At 39.9% G+C, this 25,820-nt stretch overlaps 1 protein-coding gene across 2 annotated transcripts in view; it reads right to left on the reverse strand.

Annotated features, from left to right (window-relative positions):
* Positions 1–25,820, reverse strand: part of PTCHD4 (patched domain containing 4) — a 73,864-nt gene that overhangs the window by 36,030 nt on the left and 12,014 nt on the right. For both annotated transcript variants that reach the window (XM_032214637.1, XM_032214636.1), the window contains exon 2: positions 2,755–3,235. In XM_032214637.1, coding sequence (XP_032070528.1) covers positions 2,755–3,235 — 481 coding nt within the window. The remainder of the gene's footprint in view (positions 1–2,754; positions 3,236–25,820) is intronic.

Genomic DNA, 25,820 nt, shown 5'->3' on the forward strand with positions numbered 1-25,820 from the left:
AATGCCACTATTGCTGTCAACTTGGCCACAGAGTGTCAGAGTGCTTGGCTCCAGCCCCAATGCCACAAATGTGCGCACCAACCACCACGGCGATAAAGAGAAGGCCCCAGATGCCACCAGAAAAGAGTCATCTGGGCCAACAATCTCTGGAAGAGGATCCCCAACCTAAGGTGATGAAGAGTCCTACCAACGGGGAGACCTTGGAGGAGGAAAATGCTGAAGATGACCCAATGGTGAATGCACCCATCCACCCTTTGCCTTCCAAGTCAACCTCCAGTTGTACCAGAGTACCAGAGATGGGGGTGGAAGGGGAAGTTGAAGCAGTTGTGAACACCGGTTGCACTCGATGCTTATTCAGCATGTTGATTGTCAACTAGGCATACACACAAGACCTCTAGCCTGTCCCTTTCCGGTTGAGCGGGTAGATGGAACGGTAATTGGAGGGGCCCCAGCCATGCTAATAACTGAACTGGTGAAGTTACAAGTGGGCCGCCACTATGAGCTTCTCAGATTCATTGTGGCTCCAGAGATGCTGGGAAAAATAATCTTGGGGCTTGCATGGCTTGACAAGTGGAAGCCTACGATAAAATGGAAGATGGTGGTAGGAAATTGATGATTGTGTTTGGGCTGCTACCACCAGTGGAGGAAAAGGGCCAGCCAGGGATGACTGAATTCAAGAGCCCAGAACCTGCAGCACCTACAGCAGAGACAAAAACCCCATGGGTCCAACAAGTACCAAAAAACCTGTTAGGGGATGTTTTGTCGAGAAAACCGCAGTACGACAGTAATGGAAGTCAGGACAAGCTGATGATAGCTATGAAATTGGTGCTCCCAACAGACAAGTGGCTCAACAATAACCAGAAAATCCTAACGATGGAAAATGGATTAGCCTGGAAGGGGTCCAAACTGTACGTCCCCGCAGGGTTGAGGCTGGAAGTTCTACAGCGAAGCCATGAAGCGGAACTAGGATTCTTTGGATTTTGGATTCTTAAAAACGCTCCACCTCACCAGCCGTCAATGTTGGTGGCCAAGGATGAAATCAGAGGTGGAAGATTACATTAAAAAAGCTGTGCTACTTGCACAACAATGAAACCACTGCCGGAGAAGTCCCCTGGACTGCTACAATGAGTGGCCAGCCCTAACCGACCATGGAAAAAGGTCGCAATGGACTTTGTCATCGAACTACCAGTCAACAGTGGGAATAGAGTAATCTGGACAGTTACTGATTTGGTTTCCAAGCAGGTTTCCAAGCAGGCACACTTTATTGCTTGCTCAGGATTGCCGTCCGCAAAGAAATGTGAAACACATTTATCGCCTGCACAGAGTGCCCAAGAGGATCATTTCAGATTGCGGGGCCCAGTTCACAGCCAAGTTCTGGAGAGAGGTCCTGAGATCTATTGAGTCCACCCAAGAACTGAACTCAGAAGTTCATCCCAGCATGAACTGCGCAGCAGATAGGGCCTATGCGGTGGTGGAACAATACATCTGGTGTTATGTGGACTATCAGAAAGACAACTAGTCGGACTTGCTACCCTTTGCCGAAGTGGCGTACAACGATGTGGTCCACAGCAGCACTGAATTAACTCCTTTCCAGATTGCCAGTGGCATGGAATTTGTTGCTATGCCTGAGCTGCCTAGAGAACCTCCCTCCTCTATGTCTTTGAATGAATGGATGGACATGCTAAAGAAAGGGTGGGAGAATATGAAGAAAGCTCTAGCAGATGTGGCAGATGCCTACAAGAAGCAAGCTGATAAACACCACTCGCTCCAAAACCCCTTTTGTGTGGGGGATAAAGTTTTTGTATCTACCAAATAAGATTAAGAATTCCTAGCCAGAAATTTGGTCCAAAATTTCTAGGCCCATTCCCAATAGTGAAGATAGTTAATTTCATTGTAACTTGTTGAATTTCATTGTAGCTTGTTGAAACCAGTAATTGGGTCTAGCATAAGAGCATCCACCCAAACTTTCTCTCCTCCTATAGTGATAGAAGGGGAACCACAATCTGAGGTGGAAAAAATCATATTCAGGCTAAATAGGGGTCACTTACAGTACTTAGTGCATTGGAAGGGTTACCCTTTGGCCGAAGCTACTTGGGTGAAAAGTTGGAACTTAAAACTGGAAAAGTTAGTAGAACAATTTCATGAGAAGTTTCCCGATAAGCCAAAGGGTCCCCCTGGGGGAGGGGAGAGGTGGTTAATTGTGTTATGTTAACTTTTATTTTATTCTCTTTTCAGGAAACATTTTTCTTCTGAGGAGAGGCCGCCTGTCAGTCCTGCAGTTATATTCCTTTTGGGATTTTTGGCCTGCCACACACTCTATTATTTTCCTATGTTGTTTCATTAGTGTAGTAATTGGGAGGGGGTATAGAAAGGAGTAGAATTGTGGAATGTGTTGTTGTCATTCCTTTCTAGAAGCCCAATGTCATCTTTTGTCTCCACACCTCTGCACCTGACCAGAATCAGCTGGGTGGAGATGCCAGCATGGCCGAAGAAGATTGGACCATGTGATGGATTTATGGGTGTGGGGATAAGATCATGAACTTTCAACTGGGTGGAATCCCAGGAAGTTTTCAGATATGAGATTCCACAGTTCGTTGCCAACATGTCTGTCTTATTAAATTGGAAATTTAAGGATAGCTCTGTCTTGGACTCTGATTTAATTCTGCATGATATTTGGAACGCTGACAATATGAGCCATTTACAATTCTGTCATTCAGCAACACTAATCCAATTATTAAAAAGATAAATAATTACCCATTGCGAAGAAAGGGATTCCCAACAGAGTCGAATTATATTTTCCATCAGTAATGAAAAATATCCCTGCAGCAGTAACACTGGAGATACAGATTGTGAGTACTCCCAAGAGTCCAAGAAATGGCTTGCTGCGAAGGCAATCTTTCATGGAGCTGGAGAGGATGGCCACCAACAGAACAAGCATGAGGCTCACTAAGATCTTGCCCTTGGCTAGGAAGCTGGTCTTGTGAAAGTCCCTCCACAAACTAAAGGATGCCAGAGAATGCAGCTGTAGATCCTTGTGATGGAGCTGCAGCTTGTGTATCAGTTTGCAGAATTCATTCTCCCACTTCTCACCAATGAGGTCCTGGGCTGCAGAATGGTAAGTCTGGAGGTAGTAAGTGATTTGGACAGCTCTGGCTGACTTGACCCTTTGGTCCTTGCTGTTTGGCAGCTCCATGACTCCACCAAGCTGATGGCCAATAAAGGTCCTTCTCCCATCCTGAGGAGAAAAACCAAGGGACATATATGTTAGGATTAAGCTTTTTCTTAAGGTATAAATAACAGCACTTCTGAATTTCTCCTACAAAGAGCTTTCTAGAAGACAGACCCAGCTATCCTGCTTTTCTACAATGATCAAAATTACAAACAATTAGAATTAAAATTTGAAGATCATAAAGACAAAGGGGAGGGGCTTTGGGGGTGAAGGAAACCTCAGGGAGGACCATGGTCAACTGGAAGAATTTCAAGGATGGCAAGACACCCCAATTCAATCGCAGTGTGTTGTGTATATTAATTTAACTACTACATGTTCTTGCAAACTAACAGGGAGAACCAACAAAGCTAAAACATTCACAAATTTTGCTGCCTCCTTCTTTTCTTTATAAAAATACTATATCACTGAGAAGGAGGGAAATAGACCAGCCTGACAAACAAATGAACAGCAGAAATGAAAGGATTCAAATTTGTTTTTACTTCCATTTATATGTTGGGTTATTTCACATCCAAACAGTGAATGATAATGCATTTATTTTGTTTTCCAATCACATTAAAAATTAATCTTAATTCCATAAGAACAAACAGGTTTAAAGAAAAGTGCAAACAAAATTGGAACCAATTATGATCCTTTATGCATGAGGAAACATTCACAATAGTTATTTCTCTAACAGAAATTATGAACAAAGTCCATGACCAATTACTATCAATTCATCAATAACCATTTGAAATCGTAACAGAGAGAATTATCCCCAAATTACATATTTCTCATCTCATCAGGGAGATCGGTGGCACATAAATTTAATAAATAAATTGATCTGTAATGATTACCACCAATTGTTCTATGCTGAAGTTCATTAGGTTGATTATGTCTTGACCTGAATGGTAATACAATTAAATAATTCTTTTTGTAACCCTAATAATCCCATGATTTACATATAGATCTTGAAGCAAAGCTTCAGTTCTATATGCAGTTATTTGGAAGGAAGCCATATGGAATTCAATGGGGCATACTTGTGTAGAATAGATAGTGGCTTCATTCCAAATGTGTGCATAGGCTTCTCTATTAAGATGAAGTTGCCACACTAAATCTCCTTGTTGTAATTGTACTTGGTCAAAGTTAAATAAATCTTGCTAAATCAGAGCTCTTATTTTCAGATTTGAAAAGCAATTGTAATGTGGAATTTCACTATGACAAACAGGTACAAAACATTACACTTGCTGCTGGCAAAACCACCGGTTTTAAATCAGAATAGTGAAATTTCCTAATTTAAGGAATTCATATCTTTTAAAAACCAAATCAATTAAACTGTTTTTCTAATAAACTCACAGAGAACTCATGCATACTGTTGACTTTTGGATTTTTTAAGAATACAGAACAATGCAACACCCTTCTTTGAGAACTACTTTGCTGAGGTAAATTATGCTTTATTTGTCCTCCCATAGTGTTCATAACAATAGGCGAGTACCATTAGCATCTGTGACTCTACAAGGCTTGAAACTGTGTCATTTGATTCTCCTGCCACATGTATTTGGATTGGGAAGTTGTCAGCCCTTCAAGGCAGGCAACAAAAAAGTTGAAAGGGAGAGGCAACTGCTCCTCACAAAACTTTCATACATATAGTTGTCCACACAGAGAAATCTAAGAATATACTGCCAAATACAGTATTGCAATTATTAGCCATTGATCTCAGATATTTTTTGAAAAAACATAAACTTGGCCTCATACTAAAGTAGAATTACCTATGCCTGGAAAATTAGTCAACTATTTCTTCCTGCACAGTTACATGGTATTTATAGGAAGGAACATATAAATTCCTTTTTGGATTCACTTCCAGTTCCTTTGGATTGGTCAATGTATGAATCATACTTGTGTTGTACGTGATCCTTTCTATTATGATAGGAAGGTGAAGTTTTAGATAGACAATATACACCCATTCTGTTCACGATCCTCTCATCCAATCTACCCTTTCCAAGCACTAATATAATATGCTAATACTACAATAGTGAGGGCTACCTCCACCCCTAGGAGATGCTGAGTATCTGGAGAATGCAAAAAATATAGATTGTAAATCACATGTCTATCAGTAAACGAGCCAGCTTGCTTGCCTGAGTTTGTTTCACACAACTGCTGACTGAATATTTTCATAACAGCTAATAACCCACTGATCGTTTAGTCGTAAATTGATAACAAATAGCAATTGTATCATTATATAATCTATAATCTTATGTCAATTCTAAAATAATCCAGGAAGGGTTATACTGCATTCAATAATGAAACAAGAAGGAACAATTCATGATGCCACTAATAATACCTGTTAATTACTTTAAAGTGTGATATTTGTTTGAAATTAATTTCTAAACGTGCCACTAAGTCAAGACACATGAGAATGAACTTGGAAATTCACAGGCAGAAAGGAGAGGCAGCCTTCAGGCAAGGAAGAGCTGCCTATGACATCTTCATAAAGGCAATGAAAATGCACAAATGGAAGCTTTAGATCAGTGTTTTTCAACCTTTTTTGTGCAAAGGCACACTTTTTTCATGAAAAAAATCACGAGGCACACCATCATTAGAAAATGTTTAAAAAATTTAACTCTGTGCCTATATTGACTATAGGCAGGTGTTTTTCCCACGGCACACCTTACACTATGTCACGGCACACTAGTGTGCCACGGCACAGTGGTTGAAAAACACTGCTTTAGATGTTTTAGTGCCATGTGGCGAGTTGGGGATGCAATACTGGAAAAAAATCTAGGGTGTCTCAACTATATTGAACCTGCTTTCTATTGTGTTTGCTTCTGAAAAAACGGAGTATGCTTTAGCATCTGAAAATGCTTAGCACTTCTTTCTTATTGGAAGCCAGTCTGAATATATGCCTCCTCATCTCTTGAAGTGTTTGGAAGAGAAGTTGCAATATATTTGGCCCACAATTAAGTCATAGTGGAGCTACTGATATGCTCACTTCCAAGGAGAAGGGAACCAACTTATGTTCTCCTGACTTCTGCTTCAAAACTCTTAAAAAATACAAGGTGTTTGTGTTGAGAGAGGCTAGAAGCATGAGTTGTTGTTGCTTCACTATTATGATCCTGCCAGGTAACATGATTTTAGATGAAAAGGACAGAAAGGAAATGAGCTAGTGGCATCAAGTGACCATAGTCTTGTGGCTGGAGATTTCAGCACTACTGGAGTCAGTGATTTCATTCTGACTTGACCAAAGCTAACAGATTCACAAGCTCTCTCCCCCCCCCACCCCTGACAGTAACTCAGAAATTAAGGAACTAAGCAGATGCATTTAATGAAGACTAGAGGGGTAAACTTCCCAGATCTGAAAGGCCACCCAAAAGGCATATAAATGCTAATGGAACAGCAGACTCTACAGTTCCAATTTGATGGATCTCAGCAATGCACTTATAAACTTGTTTATTGCATTATTTCTCTTTGAACAGTGCTAAAAAAGCTGCTGGTGAATATTCTACAAGATTGTGTGTTGGACTTTAGATTTCCTCTGGCCTCATCATTTGTTTCTCCCTTGAATATGTTGCCTGATTGATACCGGTAGTTTACTAGTCTGGATCCCTGCTGCCCTGTTGAATGGATGACCTGCAGAAGGTCCTTTTCTAAGGCTATTTCATTCCATCTAGCTGTGATAGAGCCTGAGTGTGCTTTTACCTCTAACCTGTGGTTGATTTATAGATTACTAATTTGCTTCCTGGCAGCCACCTGTGCTGGCCCAGAAAACTCAATAATCTGGACTGCAGGATGTTTTCTATTCCTGAAGTCACTATGGTACTTCTAATGGAGCTTGAGCGCACCAGTTAGCTTGGTGGCCCAGCTCAGAATAGGGGCCTGATGATGATGGGGGAGAGGTGGGAAGCAGGCATGCATCGTGATGTTCCCTACTCATGAACTGTTACAATTTTAGTCTCTCTCTCCTTCTGAATTTACTCGGGGTTATTGTTAAAATTGATTTAATATTATTTCAAACATTTTTACTGAATGATAATAATTCCAAATGTGGTACAAGAATGATGTAAATATCCTTGCTTGTGGGGAGCTAGAACTGCCAGGTATAAACTTTTTATAATCCAGTAAAGCAGAAAACAGCAGCCATAATGTGCAGCCTTGCCTCCTAGCTGAGTAATTACCATCCCAATTATGAAGTCCAAAAGCTGTCCATAGCCACACATTCAAGGATTACTGAAGTTTGTAGTGGAATCTAACTTTTGCACGATGATCCTGTTATTTTCCTCAGATTGTGATCAATATTATTTTTGTTTTATCACTTAGGGAAGTCAGATATTCTCTAAATCAGATAATTTCTCAGTTATATAAATGAAAACTGAGATATAAATCTTGGAGTAGACCCACTTTCCCCAGTTTGATGCTTACCAGATATGGTGGTCAAATTATGCTGGGAGTTACAGTGCTAATATTCATGGGGAGTCTAAGTGGACAAAGGAATTGGTTGTTGCAATCCTTGTTATCAGCTTTAATGGAATAATATTTCTTAGGGTCTCCATAAGATACCACTGATACCATCAAAAACATACTATTTTAGATGCATATTTCCATTAAACAACAACACACATCACAGTTGCAGGAAAATCTGGGATTGTTGCTTGGGCAGCTAAACCATTGCTCAAATCAGTGAGAATGGAAGGAGAAGAAATGCAAACCTTTCATATGTTTGATACTCAAAGATACCACTGAAAATCTCTCTCTCTCTCTGTCTCTGTCTCTGTCTCTGTCTCTCTCTCTCTCTATCTCTATCTCTCTCTCTCTCTCTCACACACACACACACACAAACCTCAAAAAGCTCCTGTTGTTTAAAAGGATCAGTAATCCTAAAAAAACTGAGTGGGATTATATTTTGTACACCTTTGTTTTGGAGCAATAGAATTAATGAATTGCAGAGCAATTGTGATTATGGTAATAGTGCTGCAAAGCTCTTGCTGTTGACCATATCCCTTGAACAAAATGCTTGCCCAGACACATGGACCAATTTGCTGAGTGAAAGCTTTAGCCTTGGCAAAGGATGGCACTGTATTCCCAGTATTTCCTCTACAGGAAGCAACTGCTAAACATATGTTTAATTTAAAATATAATCCAGAAAAAATCTAATAAACTATGAGATCACCCCACCAACAGAGAGACAATGTAACGTTTAGAATTTTTACTAGGAAATATTTACTAGGAAAAACTCTCATAACACACCCTGGCTTATTTCTATTCTCTTCTTAAACTGGAATCAAGGGTGAGTTTTATTCCCTATTCAAATCCCTCCAAAGTAGCAACAAAAATGCCTACTTATGGTATTTATTCCCTGTGTATATGTATATATAAAACACTTTTCAGGCATATCCTAGCCCCTGAAATGACCTTGGAAAGAAGAAAAAAATATGCAAGCTGAAACTCATATACTATGTATTTATTTACAGTTTCTCTATTCTGCCCAAAACAGAAGGCTCTAGGTGAATTACAAGTCAGTAATATATAGAAGGCCACAGAGGAAAAAAAGATTGAATGCAAATAGATAGCTACTGTATCAAATGAAATCAGTTTTGTAATATATTCCTGCAGCTCAGGAAAAAAAAATGTTGCCTGGACTTGCTTAAGCTTACATATATTTCTTCCTGTCAATAAAGTATTTCTTTGAGTTACAGAATGACCCCTTAAGATGAGTTAAAGGAACTTTCCATCACAGTTCTATAGCTATTAGATGACAGAGGATACAGTTGGTTCAGGAGACTGGCCTAGAAATTAACATGTTTTCCATATTTAAGAAGCATGATGTGAATAATTTGACAGAAGCCGAGAGAGTCCTTTGGTAAGTTGTTTAGGAGATCAGTAGTGTGTTTTTTTAAAAGAGGAAAGCTGACAAAATGGCAAATTAATGGTTAACTTCTGGAGCTTATCCCACAAGCAGAAGAAACAGAGATGGAAAAGGATAAGGTTGCAAGTAGCAAGAAAGAAAGGCGAAAGAGAAAGAAGTGGAAGAAATTAGCTTTTTCTTTTCATATGCTGTTTCAGAGTGTAGGAAAGAAATGACAGATTCCTCATTTCCTGTTTAATTCTAAAGCAGGCTTTTAAAAATGAGAGTGAGGGGAGGAAAACAATCTTATGTTGATCTGAGGAAGACTTTCCTGGGATGAGACAGACTTAAGATCCCAGACTCTGCTAGCCTGTTTGTTCCAGAAGGCTTCTCCTGCAGTCTCCTAGAGTATACTTGTTCTAGGTTGCAACAGAACTACAGGCATCTGGCCAGCCATTTCTGACTTAATTAGATAAAGTGTTTGCTAGTAATGCTGCTTCTGCAATCATACTTTTTCTGCACCCCCTCCAACCCCCATCAACCCTGGACTATAAAATGGGGGACAATTAAAGACGAGACCGTCTTCTGCCATATACCTCCCAACGACCGATAAGATCGCACAGGGTAGGCCTTCTCCGGGTGCCGTCAGCCAGACAATGTCGGCTGGCAACCACCCGGGGGAGGGCCTTCTCTGTAGCCGCTCTGACCCTTTGGAATAAACTGCCCCCAGAGATCCGGACCCTACCCACTCTCATGGCCTTCTGAAAGGCTATTAAGACCTGGCTATTTTGGCAGGCCCCGGGCTGTTGACCTCATGACTGAGGTCCAGCCCCAATCAGACTGGGTGTATGTTATGGCTTTTTTTTAAATCTATGTTTCTGTGTTTTTAATTTTTCTATTTTTAAAAATGTATTGTTGTAAGCTGCCCGGAGTGCTTCGGGATTGGGCGGTCTATAAATTCATTAAATCTAATCTAATCTAATCAATCTCATAACATCTTGATAGCCACAAAAGACTCATTTGCACTTTCCCACTAGGACCTAAGCCAGTCATAACTTCTGATTAATAATATTGCAAAGAGTCAGGGGGGCCATGAAAGTATGAGCTTCAGGAACGCCAAACAACAATCCCTACAGAAAAGAAGGGCATCTAGAAAAACATTAAGGTGCTACTCGTAAGGACATTCAAAATCTCATGGATCTTCATAGCCAATTAATAGGCTCGGATTAAATTGAAACAGGTGTTCAATTGAGTGTTTAATGATGTCAGTGTATCACACACTAGAGTATAGTAGTTCACAGCCCATTTCAAGAGGAGGAATTTCAATTGTATTTTGTTTTGCTTACTGTCTTCAGAAAAAAGTGAGCCAAGGTCCTTTTGGGTAGACACGGAATGGTGGTGTATTCCTTTCCAGCAGCAGTTGAGACAACTGGAACCAAAATTAGAGTTTGCTAAGAAAAATGTTCTTTTTCTCATGGCCATTGCTTGCTAAGCTGTTCCAGCTCAGCTCAGATAAAAGAGCAAACTGCAGTGTAGTCAGTGCTCTCTTTCCCTCCTGCCTCCCCCCCCCACTGTGCCTGAATTGTCCTCCACAGCTTTCAAATGCTATCTTGTCTCCAAGTAGAAAGTCAGAAAGCTCACTTCTGTTGTGACATGAGCAGAACCGTAACCAGGGTTTCCCCATGTATGCCCATAGCTGCTTAGTAATAGGAACCCTTTGTATGCTGGGGTGCCTTCTACAACAGTTGCACTATCTGGAGCTGCCTTAAAAGGGAAGACACTAAGGCAGTGTTTCTCAACCTTGGCAACTTGAAGATGTCCGGACTTCAACTCCCAGAATTCCCCAGCCAGCATTTGCTGGCTGGGGAATTCTGGGAGTTGAAGTCCAGACATCTTCAAGTTGCTAAGGTTGAGAAACACTGCACTAAGGCTTTAAAACATGGAAATTCTCTTAGCCTCTGAGTGAAAAACTCAGCATGAACAGACAGACATCCTATCACGAACGCATGTGCCATGTAGAAAGTCCCACAATAAATCTCAGATATATTAAGCAAGAAATAGGAATAATTATTTGGTTTGGGTAAGTGGTTGATATAGTGGTTGAGGTACTAGGCTAGAAACCAGGAGGCTGTGAGTTCTAGTCCCACTTTAGGCATGAAGTCATTTGGGTGACTTTCTGGCCATCATTTTTTTTTTCAGCTCTAAGGAGGAGGCAAGGGCAAACCATTTCCAAGAAAACTACCGGGACCTGTCTGGGCAGTACCATCAGGAGTCAAGAAGGACTCAGAGGAACAAAAGGAAAAAAAATGTCTCAGAAAGATTGTAATATGTCAGATCCCCTCACAGCTCCTACAGACAATGCTCGATGGTGGATGTGTATTCAGGACATGATCTTGTGAAAAGGATTCCTAAGTTTAAAGCAGAGACAGAAATACTAGGGTTATATAAGACACATTGGTCTGAAATAAAGTCCTGACTAATTATTTTCAATTAGATTTAAAATTTAAGAGGTTCAAAAGTATAACTGCATAATAAAATGGTGAAAAAAGTAAGGTTCTGCATTTAGACAAGAAAACCAAATGCACAGGTATAGTATAGGTCGTACCTGGCTCAATAGTAGTAAATGTGAGAGGGACCTTGGATCTTGGAGTTCTAGTGGGCAATCATTTAAATATGAGCCGGCAGTGGGCTACAGCTGTGAAAAAAGCCAACAAAGTCCTAGGCTATATAAGCAGAGGGATAGAATGAAGATCCCGTGAAGTGTTAATACCACTCTATAATGCCTTGGTAAGGCCACACTTGGAATATTGCATCCAGTTTTCATCACCACAATGTAAAAAAAGCCTCTAGAAAGAGTGCAGAGAAGAGCAACAAAGATGATTTACGGGACTGGAGACTAAAACATATAGAGAACGGTTGCTGGAATTGGGTATGTCTAGTTTAATGAAAAGAAGGACCAGGATGACATGATAGCAGTGTTCCAATATCTCAGGGGTTGCCACAAAGAAAAGGGAGTCAAGCTATTCTCCAAAGCACCTGAGGGCAGCACAAGAAGCAATGGATGGAAGGAGAGAAGCAACCTAGAACTAAGGAGAAATGTCCTGACAGAACAATTAATAAGTGGAACAACTTGCCTCCAGAAGTTGTGAATCCTTCAACTCTGGAAGTTTTTAAGAAGAGACTACAACCATTTGTCTGAAATGGTATAGAGTTTCCTGCTGAGCAAAGGGTTGGACCAGAAGACCCCTAAGGTCCCTTCCAATTTTCTAGTTATTCTATTCTATTAATTAAAAAAATAAGCAGAACACAGTCTGCATTCAGTTGATTTTAGTTGTGAGAAAGTGATAAATGTGACAGTTTAATTAGATTTACCCTTGCATTTTTATTGTTTCCCCCCCTGGAAATGTATAAGTCCTTGAGACAGAATTATCAGGTAGGAGCTACAATATATCATCAATTGCAATGATATTACCCACTTTAACAGCCTTGATTACTATATAACACATTGGTTATAGTGGGTTATATATTCTCTGCATGACAATAAGATTGGATTTAAAAACTCTCTCTTCAGCATTTTGGAGATGATAGTAGGGTACTGGCTCTGTTTCACTAAATCTTGAAGAGCACTGAACCATTACAGTCCAAATTCAAATGGGCTTGCTGAATAAGTGATATGTAGTCTGAGCCCCAGGATCACAAGAAAACCCAAAGGTCTTGGATGTCACTCTTGGAATTCTTAAAAAAAACCATTAAAGCAGCAGGAATTACAAAACTACATACGGTTCATACAAATAGCACATAGTCATATGAAGTGTAATTAGTTTATATTCAAACAGCATGAAAATAAAATATAATCAAATTTAGATTTTGCCCTGCCTTAGCAAAGTCCTCAGAATGACAAATATTGTGTTTCTATAGACTAAAGCAGGGTCCCCAATCTTTTTTGGGTGGAAGGCCAGGGGAGAGTGTGGAAAAGATGTTTTTTCTTTTTTCTTCATACATATATATACCAGTTCTTGACTTCAAAAATCTGGACAATCACTAGATGATAACAAAGAAGTATATAATTTCCAATTTCCACTTAGGGGTCCTCAAGAGTTTCGCCCACATATCTGGTGCCTCTACATACAATACCTTCCATAGTAAGTGTGGACAAATTCAAAAAGTCCATTTATCAAGAGCAATATTCCCAAGGGACTAGGTTTTAAGGGCCAAATCATAATGTGTAGTAAAATATCTATTTCATCTGAAAGCTCATAAGGTGAGGCTCAAATTAGGTCACACCTAATGCAATTCCTGTGCAAAGAGAAAGGTAGTGGTAGCTTTTCATCCCTCTTTTCCACTAAGGCACTAAGTTAGGATGCAGACTTTCTTTTTGGTTTTTAGTAGTTTGTGTTTCTGTAGCTTATAATATTCATGGTCTACATCATAATAATTCATTAAGTGTACTGATATTATATGTTGCCATTGTTATTTATGTCTATACTCCATGTCCATATCTCAGTTCCAACTTTGATGCATTTATAAATGTGTTTGGGAAAATGACAGGATATTCAGTTAGAAATAGAAATAGAATCATAGGGCTGGAAGGGACCTTGGAGGTATTCCAGTCCAACCCCCTACCTATGGGAGGTGACCTTATAGCTTCCTAGACAAATAGTTGTCCAATCATCTCTTGAAAACTTCCAGCAATGGAGAACCCATAACTCCAGGAGGCAAACTGTTACCTTGGTTAATTGTTAATTAATTTAAATAGTGATTTGGTTAATTTTTAATTAACTGGTCCAAGTTTGCATTTCTGTCAATTTTTTTTTAAAAAAAACTAGAGGTCAGAAGACACAATGAAAACTCCTTAATTTCAACTACATGGACAGACTTAACCATAATTTCAACTGGGAAATAGTGAGAATCCTAGACCAAGCCAAGTCCCAAAAAATGCTAGAGAATTCCTGAAAGCCTGGCATTCAGACAAATCAGCCATCAAAAGGCACATAGAGATGAACAACGTCTATATACCATTCAAAAAGGACAATCAAAATGCTGTGAAAGAAACAAAAGAGAGAAAGTGCACGTAAGATTTGGCAAAAAAAACCCAAACCCAACTAGAGGTGAAGTGTACAAAAAAACCAGAGAAGGGACGATTACATTCCAGGGAAAAGAGTTGATCACGCTTAAACAGATACCACGGAGAATCCGTGAACAACGTAGACAATACTAATTTTTAACAAATCAGTAAAATAAAAACAGAATAATGTATAGATGGTTGGTACTAGAAGGGGTACTGGTATCTCGGCATGGAAAAAGATATAAGATAAGAGAATATAGAAGAAGCACAGGAATTCTATGAAAAATACTGCACAGGGGAAGAAGAACAAGGAAGTAAAGAGGACCTAGAAAGTAGAAGTCAAGAGGAAGAAACATGAGAAGACAAGGAAAGAAACAGGAAAGAAGAACAGAGGCAAGAAAGAGAGAGAGCAGAAAAGGAAGGCGTGAGAAGGACAAATCAGATACAAACCAGAAGCAACAAAAAACATCCCATCTATAGATGGACCAGGAAATAACAATTATTTCGATAAACTTGAATGTACTGAACACACCAAAAAAAAGAGCGCAGATGTTTAAGAAACTTAAGAAACTTAAGGTATACAGGAAGTGCATATTAAAAGGAAACATAAGAACTTATTGGAAAACAAAAAACTAGAGAAATTATATACAGCACTGGCAGATAAAAAAAAAGAGGGATAGCAACCTATATAAAGGAAAAAATAAATTTCAAAGCAGTCTACTCTGAAGAAGAAGGCAGGATGCTAATGACTGAATTAGAGACAACAGAAAAACCGATATTATTAATAGTCATATATGCACCAAATCCGAAACGAGGAATTCTATAGGAAATTACACAACAAAATAAACGAATTAGAATATGAAAATATTTGCTTAATTGGGGATTATAATGTAATAGTGGATAAAAAAATGGACTATGAAAGCAAAAAGAAAAATAAAACAAAAGAAATACATTACCCAAATCCTTTTTTGAGATGGCAATGGAATATAAATTACATGATATTTGGAGAGAAAGGCACAAAAAAAGAAAGCAATATACCTTTTATTCGAACCCCCACCAATCCCTATCAAGAATTGACATGGCTTGGATTTCATCTGGTTTATGTAATCAACTAGACGAAGTTGAAATAGAAGCAAATGAGTGAGCAGATCATAATCCAATAAAATTAAGATGGAAAGGTCAAAGAAGAAGAAAAAGATGGATGATGAATTCAAATATTGTAAATGAAATAGAATACACTCAAATGCTGGAGGAAGAATTAGAACTATTTTTTAGAATAAATAAAAAAGAAGACACCTCAATTCAAAATCTCTGGGACACTGTGAAAGCATACACAAGAGGCCTCATGATTGCCTACATGGCGAGAAAAACTAGAAAACAAAAAGAGCAACAAGAATGTATGCAAAAAGAACTTATGGAAGCCAAAGCTGAACTACAGAAAGACCCAAAGAATAAAATTAAAAAAGAAAAAAGAGAGATGATAAAACATAAGATCAACTTAATAACTCAAAAGGAATTAGCACAGAAAATTAAAGCGGCCAGACAAAATTACTTTGAACAAGCCAACAAACCTGGATGATGGCTGGCATACAGATTGAAGAATGAAAGAGAAAAAAGGATGATATACTAATTAAAAGAAGAATTCAATACAAAGCGGAAGAAAAGAAGCATATTATTCACAAATACTTCGCACAACTATACGCGCAAGATAGTATGGAGGAAATCAAGATAAAACATTATTTAAACACAGAAAAGGTAATACCAATCTCAAAAGAACAAAGGGAGGTGATAAACAGGCCAATAACGTTAGCCGAAGTGGAATTAGTCCTGAAAAAACAGAAAAATAATAAAACCTCAGGACCAGATGGAATACCGGTGGAGCTATACAAATATAATAAAATAATATATTGGACCAAAACGGATTTTTACTTCACAGACACATTAAAAATAATACGAGAGTCATCCTAGACATAATAGAGTATTACGAGGCGCATCCAGAAAAACAAATGGTACTGGTTTTCCTTGATGCACAAAAAGCATTTGACAACATAATCTTATTCCTGTTGCAAACTGCACCTATTAATCCGGGTAAAAAATTCTTTCAAGAATTAAACAAAATAACTGCTAGGTTCATTTGGCAGGGACGAAAAGCAAGGATTAAACTGCAGTCAATGGAAGACAGCAAGGAGAGGGGAGTTTAGCATTACCAAATTGGGAATTATAAGCATCAGCAGTAACAATAACATGAGTGAAGGATTGGATAGAGCTAAAGAATAAAAGAATTTTGACCTTAGAAGGCCATGATTTGCAAGCAGGCTGGCATACATTCCTATGGGATGATAAAAATAAAACGCACAAATACTTTCAAAATCATTTAATTAGAAGAGCGTTATTGCAAAATTGGCTCAAAATAAAAAAAAACCACTACGTGAAAATCCTGAATTGGCTATCACCGACAGAAAGGACGACCCATCCAAATTTTATAGATATGAACAAAATGCTAAGATACAGAGACTTAATTGATAGACAGGGAAATTTAAAAACAATTGAAGAATTGGCAGAACAGAACATGAAAGTTGACTGGCTAATTTACCTCCAAATCAAAACTAAATACAATAATGATACTAAATTATGTGACATCAAAACAGAACCACACAAATTGGATAAAATTATTCAAAGCTCAGATAAAAAGATGATAGGGAGAATATGTAAATTTCTCCTGAAGTATAAAATGGAAGAGGAAATTGTGAAAAAGCAAATGATAAAATGAGCGCAGAACTTTGGCTATAATATTAAATTTAGACAAATGGGAAAAATTTTCGGGAACAAACTTAAAAATGACACTATCAGTTGCATACAAGGAAAACCAGTACAAAATGTTTTACAGATGACACCTGGCACCAACAAGGTTAGCTAAAATCTTAACAAATACCTCCCCAAAATGTTGGAAATGCAAATCAATACACGGAACATATTACCATTTATGGTGGACCTGTGAAGAGGCTAAATTTTTTTGGAAAAGGATCAAAAATTGGCTGGAGGCAATAACAGGGGTTAAAATAGAATGGAAACCTGAAGTTTTTTTTATTAGGAATAATGTCTGCGAAATACAAAAAAGAAATCCAGTGTTTAATACTACATATAATTACAGCGGCAAGGATTTCCTTTGCCCAGAAATGGAAAAACAAATTAACTCCAAGCGAAGATGAAATAATAAGAAAGGTTATGGATTGTGCTGAAATGGACAAACTAACTAAAGAAATCCAGGGAAAAGAATCAGAATTCTACCAGATATGGGATAAATGGTATAGGTGGATGGAGGAAAGAAACAAGAATCAATGAAGGAATACAACAAAACTCAAAAATAATAGTTATGAGTAAAATAAGAGGGTTAAGAATGGTGAAATCCAAATGAAATATAATAGAAAGGGAAATAATATAAGGTAAGCGGTATTGATTGATAATTGCTACTAAAAAGAACAGGAAGCTCCTGTTCGTATTGTATTGTGTGAATGTGGTGTACGTCTAAGTTTTGTGTGTGTGTATTTTACATGTTTGTAAATAAATAAATTAAAAAAGGATGAACATCTACATACCATTCAAAGGGGACAATCAAAATGCTGTGAAAGAAACAAAAGAACCAAAATACCTTCTCACCAGGGGTGGGTTTCGACCGGTTCGCACTGGTCCCTGCGATCCGGTTGGTCGCCGAACCCGGAAGTAAGTAACTTCCGGGAACGGCGAAGCCCCCCCCCCCGCGCCCGCGCGCGCCCGCACACCCGCGCCCGCTCCTTACCCGTTTTTTCCGAATTTTGCGCTTTCCACGCATGCGCAGAACGCCTGCGCGATCCTCCAGGAGCAGCTGGAGCATCGCGCAGATGCTAGTATGCACACGTGCGCCGCGTGCATGCACGCGCATGCCACGTGCGTGCGCGAGGACGCCGCCGGCCTCGTTCCAACCGATCCGGTTGGAACGGGGCGAGAAACCCACCCCTGCTTCTCACCAACAATTGTTGCCCAGATGAGCAGAAATTAATACCAATATTAGACCAACAATCAAGCAGTAAACAATACTTCAATAAAGGAGCTTCCAATTCAGACAGACAGTAAACAACAAGAACCATCAAGAACACTCCCACCAACACTGACAAGGCAAGCCATTATTATATAAAATGACAGCAAACCCTAATTCTTTCTGATGCTGATGCTGATCTAGTTTGGTAATGAAAGGTCTGCAAGAAAACAACGAATCTCAGAGAGCAGCCAGGACCTCACAGTTCAACCATGAGCTATAAATATTCTCTTCTATAGGTACCTCCATTAATTTATTAAATAATTATTGGTTCCTTATAGTGAATATTTAAGAATACTTCCTTGGGTCTTAATCAATGCTAGTCTTTACATTTTATCTTTTGGTGCAAGATTAATGTTCTGAAAATGAATGTATTTCCTATAACACTATATACCTTCCATAGAATTCCTACAAAATAAATTTCTAAAATGTAATGTAATATTTCTTATTATTACAGGGATTTTCAAATTGAAAGATGTTTTAATTTTTTAACAGCAGCGTAATAATTTTCCAAAGCTAAACAACATCATTTGGCATACTGCTATCGGTAGCAAATTTTGGACAATTTTCCACCTGGGTCCTTCTTCAGTTTTTAATGTGCACATAAAACATCTTTAGTTGGGCTGACATGGGATCAACAATCCAATGGTTCCACTTGCTGTTACATCTGTTTGAAAACTGTGATGCACTATGAAAAAGAAAGGGTTTTTTGATTATTTTTCTAATAATCCAAATTTCAGAATTAGTTTTTTTTAATGGATACAACAGTCACTAAATGAATGGTTGCAGTCAAGGACTATCTTTGTTGGTTCAATGAAATAAAGAATGAGAGATTCCTATTTTGCCCAAAGAATGGCTAATACCAAAAAATATTGATTATATTTTATTCAACAAATTTTGAATAACCTTTGAACTTACTGGATTTCACTGTGTTTATATAGAAAAGTTTAATGTTTCACTGAAATATGTCTTTCTACAGCGCTTTGTAACTGTACTATTTAAAAGAAAATTATTCTGGGCATTAATTCAACTTCATAAGCTGAGAAATAAGGTACAATATTTTAGGATGTCAATTTTATTTTAAATTATATCCCCATTGCATGGAAACTGACATATGAACAAAGAAAGTGGATGCTTACAGCTAAAATATTTATTTTTCAACATTATAAAAATAGATTTATGGTCCTAAATACCGACTTGTCTGCAGAGTTGGTGTTATTACCATGTTTTGAACAAATTACTTATAGACATAAATTAGCAGTAGAAGATTATAATGAAATATATGGCTGCCATTAAAATGCATGAGTAGAATATATATGTGTGTGTGTGTTTTTCTGTGTGTCTCTGTGTGTGTGTGTGTGTATGTATGTATGTATTTATGTCCTGTGCTTAGTTTTTCCCTTTTCATAATTTTGCTTATTGTTTACTGATATTTTTATTGTAATGTGGTTTGTCAATAAGTCAGCCAGTTTATTGTAGTTTTAGCTAGTAAAGTATGTCTGTGAGTGATCTGTGAGCACCCATAAATATAAGATTTCAATAAATAATATTTCATACAAAATTAAAATACATCTATGAAATAACCTGGTAAGGCCAGGATCAATCTATGTCTAAGTTATGTGATAACATTCTATAAATTACATAAAACGAGATATCATCTAAAATGTGATATTATATCTAAAGCAGTGGTGGGTTTCAAAAAATTTTGGAACCTACTCTGTGGGTATGGCCTCATTTGTGGGAGTGGCTTGCCAGCCATGTGACCAGGTAGGTGTGGCTTACCGGCCATGTGATCGGGTGGAAGTGGCCTGCCAGCCATGTGACCGGGTGGGAGTGGCTTGCTGGTCATGTGACCAGGTAGGAGTGGCCTGCCGGCCATGTGACCGGGTGGGAGTGGCTTGCTGGTCATGTGACTGGATGGGAGTGGCTTGACAGTCATGTGACCGGGTGGGAGTGGCCAAGACGATGTCACTGAATTCTTTGCCCCAATGGATGATCTACAAAAAGAAGATATAAAAAAGGAAATTTATTATTTTGTGCACTTACTACTTAAATAAGATTAAAATAAGTACACAAAACAATAAAAGAGCTACTTACAGAAGGTAAGTAGCTTACTACTTACTACTTGTATTTCAAAGGGAATAAATACATATTTAATTTTACACATGTTAACAGCTGTTGGAATTGTGTTTGCACAACAGTGGAAAAAACAAAGATATGAAAATGAATAAATATTAGAATGCGCAGGAATGAATAAATTGACAATTAAAATCAAGAAGGCTTCAAATTCTTTTTCACGTGGGATTTGTTTTATCAATTGCTAACTAACAGAAACAGCAATTAGAAATCTAAAAGTATGAAAGAAATCACCAATTATGTAAGGAAAGGTCACTAAAATGTATAAGGAAACATTATTAGTACTTTATCATTATTAATGTGTAGATAACTGCGGGACATTACACACATACAGACACAAACTCTGAAAATGCACCCAAAAATAACAATTTCCCCCCAAAAGACTGCAGATGAAACCAGCTTTTTTCCCTAACCCTAAGAACAGGAAAGACAAAGCCACTGGAATAAAAACCATCAAGGCATTGTGGGAAATTATAAAGGACAGTGCCAGGAAGCTCACAGAACCAGCAACCACCTCACAGTTACCTAAACAACGAACCAGGTATCACATAGAAAAACAGAAAATCTGGCAAAGCTGCCTTGCACCAACTTGGCCTGCCCATAGAAAAGCAGCCACCTTGAGACACATAAACCATGCACCAACCTGTACACTTAAAAGCAACATATTGCATCACAAATAAAACATTTGCAAAAAGGAATAAATTTCTTGTAATAAACATTCTATAAACAATAAATAAATAAAAATTCCCTAAAAATAATTTAAAACCACCACGTTCAGAGAACACCAAGGGACCCCATAGTCCTCTCCCTCCTTATCTTTTTCCTTTTTGTCCTATCTTTCTCCTCCTTCCCCCCCAAACCCACTCCCTTCTAGTACTGATGATGTTAACTAGTTTGGTAATGAAATGTCTGTAAGAAAACCACCAAGTTCAGAAAGCAGCAAGGATCCCACTATCCCCCACCTTCTTTTTCTCCCCCACTTTCTCCTTTTTGTCCTTTCTCCTCCTTCCCCACCCCAACCCCACTCCCTTCTAGCACTGATGATGTTACCAAACTAGGAGTGCTGGAGAGGAGCTCTCACAGGGCGAAGAGCTTCAGGTGCAATCTATCTACAGCTGTAAATGACTGCAAGCAGCAGCTTCAGGCACCTGCTCGCAACTGACAGTTCCGTTTGGGAGCAGAGGCGGCAGCAGCAGAAGCGGGCACAGCACGGGATGTCCCAGAGCCCAGGCAATTTTGGAACCTTCGCAGGGCCAGGAACGTCTGGAAAACAAGCCCACCGCTGCTTCCGAGTGTGATATCTTCGCTCCGCAAGCGGCAGAGGAGCCTGTTGCAAGGCTGTCCCATGCTCCAGCCCGGCTGCTGAGTAGAAGGAGGAGGCGGGGATGCATTTCTGGGCCTCAGGCAGGGTGGAGGTGGGTGCGGTGCTGCCGCACTTGCCCTTGGGGCTTTTCTTACGTGACATGTTGGCTGGTGCTGTTCAGGGCACCCCGGGCGCCGGCTCCTCCAAGCGCAGCTCATTCCCCCTCCCAAGAAGACCATTTTCTTTTTAAAAATGCCTCTGCAGACGATCTTGAAAACCTGCGAGGTTGCTTTGGGAGGGGGCAGACAGGCAGCATTCGCCCCACTCCATCCCTGGGTGCCTGCAGCCTCGGAATCTGCAGCAACTTCCACAGTAAAGGTAATTAAGAACTTCTCTCACTCGTGAGAAGATTTTCTTTACTGTGCAAAGGCTTGCTTTAAGGCTGCAGGCTCCGAGGCTGCAGGCACCCAGGGAGGGGGGCAGGGGGAAATGCTGCCCATCCGTCCCCTTCCAAAGCAACCTCGCAAGTTTTCTTTTTTAAAAAGAAAATCCTGAAAAGGCACAAGATCTGGAGAGACAGGCAGCCCGTCTTTTTTTTGGGGGGGGGGGGGAATCTCCAGAACCAGGTTGCCCAGCCAGCACCATGAAGAGGTCCATGCGGGCTCCAGCAGTTGCAAAGCAGGTCAGGAGGGGCATAAGTTCCCAAACCCAGCGGGGAGCCTAAGCAAAGGAGAGGGTGGTGAACTGGTGGAGCCAAGGTGGCGCAGTGGTTAAATGTAGCACTGCAGGCTGACTGCAGTTCAGCAGTTTGGCTGTTCAAATCTCACCGGCTCAGGGTTGACTCAGCCTTCCATCCTTCCGAGGTGGATAAAATGAGGACCCGGATTGTTGTTGGGGGCAATATGCTGACTCTGTAAACCGCTTAGAGAGGGCTGAAAGCCCTATGAAGCGGTATATAAGTCTAACTGCTATTGCTATTGCTGACTGGGTGGAGGAAGGGGGAAACTACTGCTACTGCTGGAGCTGTGTTGCCCTGCTGGGTTCGGGGACTTCTGCCCCTCGTTTTCACTTTTCAGCTGCCGGAGCCCTGCATAGACCTCTTTAGGCAACCTGGCCAGGGGTGATTCCTTCTAGCACCCCAAAGAGGTCTGTGCAGGGCTCCGGTGGCTGGAAAGTGCGTCACGAGGAGCAGAAATCCCTGAACCCTTTCCCACCGAGTGGTGGCTGGGTGCGTGCCAGGTGAGCCCCGCTGCCCCGGCCCCATGGTGCCTGCCACTCACCTTGAAGGCGACACTGCTGCTGCTGAAGGAGGGCTGGTTGGGCAGCGTCCCGCATTGACCGCCCTCTCCTGGGCCGTGCCCATGCCCCTGCCCAGCCCACACACCAAGGAGGAGGAGGAGGAGGAGGCATGTTGCTGGGCAGCAGGCAGGGCGTTGCTGGGCAACTTCATGGAGGTCCTTTGCTGGTGGCCAGGCCACGCTGCACAAGCTATCGCCCCCCCCCCCATGCTTTTTGGCAGCCTGGCATCTTGGGCAAGTCCAGGGACCTTGCAAAGGCCTTGCGAGGTCCCCGAACTTGTCAAAGACACTGGCCGCACCGCAAAGCCACAAAAGGTCACTAGACTCGCTTATAGCTCAGGGCCGTGGCAGGCTGTTCCAGATGGCCTGCCGCTGCCCCCCCTGCCCCGCACTTAGTTGCAGCTTACTTACCTCCTTACTTACCTGTCAGCAGGCAGCAATAGAGAGCCAAGCAGTTAAAAAGTAAGTGGGTTTAGATAGGGTTCTTAGAGGCGGGTGGGACAGTTGGTGAGTCAGCCAATCAGTGAGCAGTGGGTGGGGCTAGGTTAGTGTGGACAGGCAGGAGGAGCGAGCAATGGAGCGGCTTCCAGACGGGCAGGAGTGAGCGAGCGAGCAAGCGATAGGGCTGGGGCAGGCGTTCCAGAACTTACTTCCGGTTCCGGTGATGAACCGGTTTGTGAGAACCGGTGCGGACCAGCAGCAACCCACCACTGATCTAAAGTTACATAAAATTGTATCATATCTAAAATCAGTGGTGGGATTCAGCCAGTTCGCACCACTTCAGGAGAACTGTTTGTTAACTTTCTGACCAGTTTGGTGAACTGGTTATTGAAAGAAATCATTCGGTCAGAGAAATGGTTGTTAAATCCCACCATTGCAAAATACACCTGTCAGGGTCCAGTAGAACTTAACACACTGCTCCACAAAACCTAGTCTTATGCAATGTAATGAATGACAGTTCTGTAGTTTTGTTTTATGCATTCAATTAATAAATGTGTTTTTAAAAGAAAAGAAATACTGAAAAAGTTTTCTTTGCTGCCCTCTAGTGTCTGCCCTCTAGTGGTCCGCAGCCATATCTTATAGCCTAGAAAACACTATAGCCCACAAACTAACCAGATAACAAATACACCCACCTATGTTTTTAGAAAACAGGCAAAAAAGCATACAAGTAATAATAAACAAATCAGGCAATAGTTCATAAAGAGTATCACTGTTCCCTAGATGTTTTCTAATGCCTACTCCAGAGGCAGGCAGTCATCTTTCTGGCTACATAAGGATATTTCCCAATAAAGCACTGCATGGCAATCACCAAATGTCAGTTTTTAAACTGCTTCTGGCACTTGTGTCAAGCTCAGTGGCATGCTCAAAAATAAATGTCATATTTAGAGCCCACTGCTTTGCAACAATACAGCTTTCCATTTGAATAATGTTTAAAATTAATGAACTTTAAATATGTTAAGTTTATTTTTATGGTGTAGCAATTTGCCAAGCAGCAAAGGAAGTGTCCGTGGGCACAAATTCTACAACATATGTTTTAAATTGTCTCATTTAAACAAGTTTGCAGGACTATGGAAAGAAAGAGAAGTCATTTAAAAATTACTGTGGAACTTACTGTCCGCATCATGAAATAATAGTATTTAGTAAACATTGGGATATCTGCCTTGGATCCCGTGAAAGTCACTTCATCATGGCAAAGGTGTCCCAATTTTGAAGACTGGTAAAATCAAGCAATATCTTTTGCAATAAGCTGGCTTTTAAACTCTGGAACCCATGATGTAGAATTAAACGATTCTTGAAATGACATTTGAGAATCAGAGTTAAAGCTGAACATGCCAGCTCCATCACAAACAATGGCAGTTCTGCTATATTGGCCAGATGTGGGAAACCTGCAGCTCACAGGCTACATTTTGAGGCCCACAGAATTTGGATAGCAAGCCCACCCAAAATAAGGCTTATGTACATAGAAACCTCAGCCTACTATTTCAGTAACATCATGGGCGTTGAATAACAGTGCTGGAACTAAATGTATTTTTTTGGAAAGTCCATTTTAAATAGAGTTGCCCAGAAGTTTGAGGGAACTAGCCAAGTTTCCGTGATCTTCTTCCTCCTCCCAAATTTACTGAAGTTGCATGAAAAGCAGAGCAGCAATGGAGTCTTCCCAATAGAGACGCCAGAGCATTTGATGCTAAACAGAAGTGCTTTAGATGTTAATCACAAGTAACAGCAAGAACAAAGAATCTTCTGTCTAGAGAGGTGTCCCTGTCAGATCTTAGCAGAAAAACTACAGAATCCTGTATTATCTCAAAGGCGAGTTAATCCATTTCGTATGAGTTTTATTATTTAAAAAAAAGAAAAGCAATGTGCTTTTTCAAAAAATAAAACAAAATCTCAAAGCACCAACTCAGTTGTTTGCAAGAGGAAAAACTGAATAAAAATTAAAATATAATGTTGCTTTGCAAATGACTAGATATATCCCTAAAGAGCAGTTGGGGTATTATAGACATTCTTACACGGAACATAATCCTCTGTTTCTAAACATGATAGAGCCTAAATGATGAGATGTGCATTATGTCACAATGCAAGTACATTCATAGATGTGTTGTGATTTACAAAGAAAAAGTGCTATAAAACATAGGTGTATATTATTTTATCACTTATCCTGCTTCCCAGCCCCCTTCCTGCAGATACCAATGGCCCTGCACGCTAAGTTAACAACATAATATATGAAGAAGTTCTGGTCAGTGTTTTAATCCATGAACAAGCTTATTAAATCTTCAGACAAATTTCAACTCATCACCTTCAAACAACTGTCACTGGCAGTGCTTTCACTTTCTAAACCCTTTGAACATTATTTAACATTACAATGAAAAAATAAAACACTACAATAATACAAACTAAAAAAAAT

Source organism: Thamnophis elegans, chromosome 3 (assembly GCF_009769535.1).
Source record: "Thamnophis elegans isolate rThaEle1 chromosome 3, rThaEle1.pri, whole genome shotgun sequence".
NCBI lineage: Eukaryota > Metazoa > Chordata > Lepidosauria > Squamata > Colubridae > Thamnophis > Thamnophis elegans.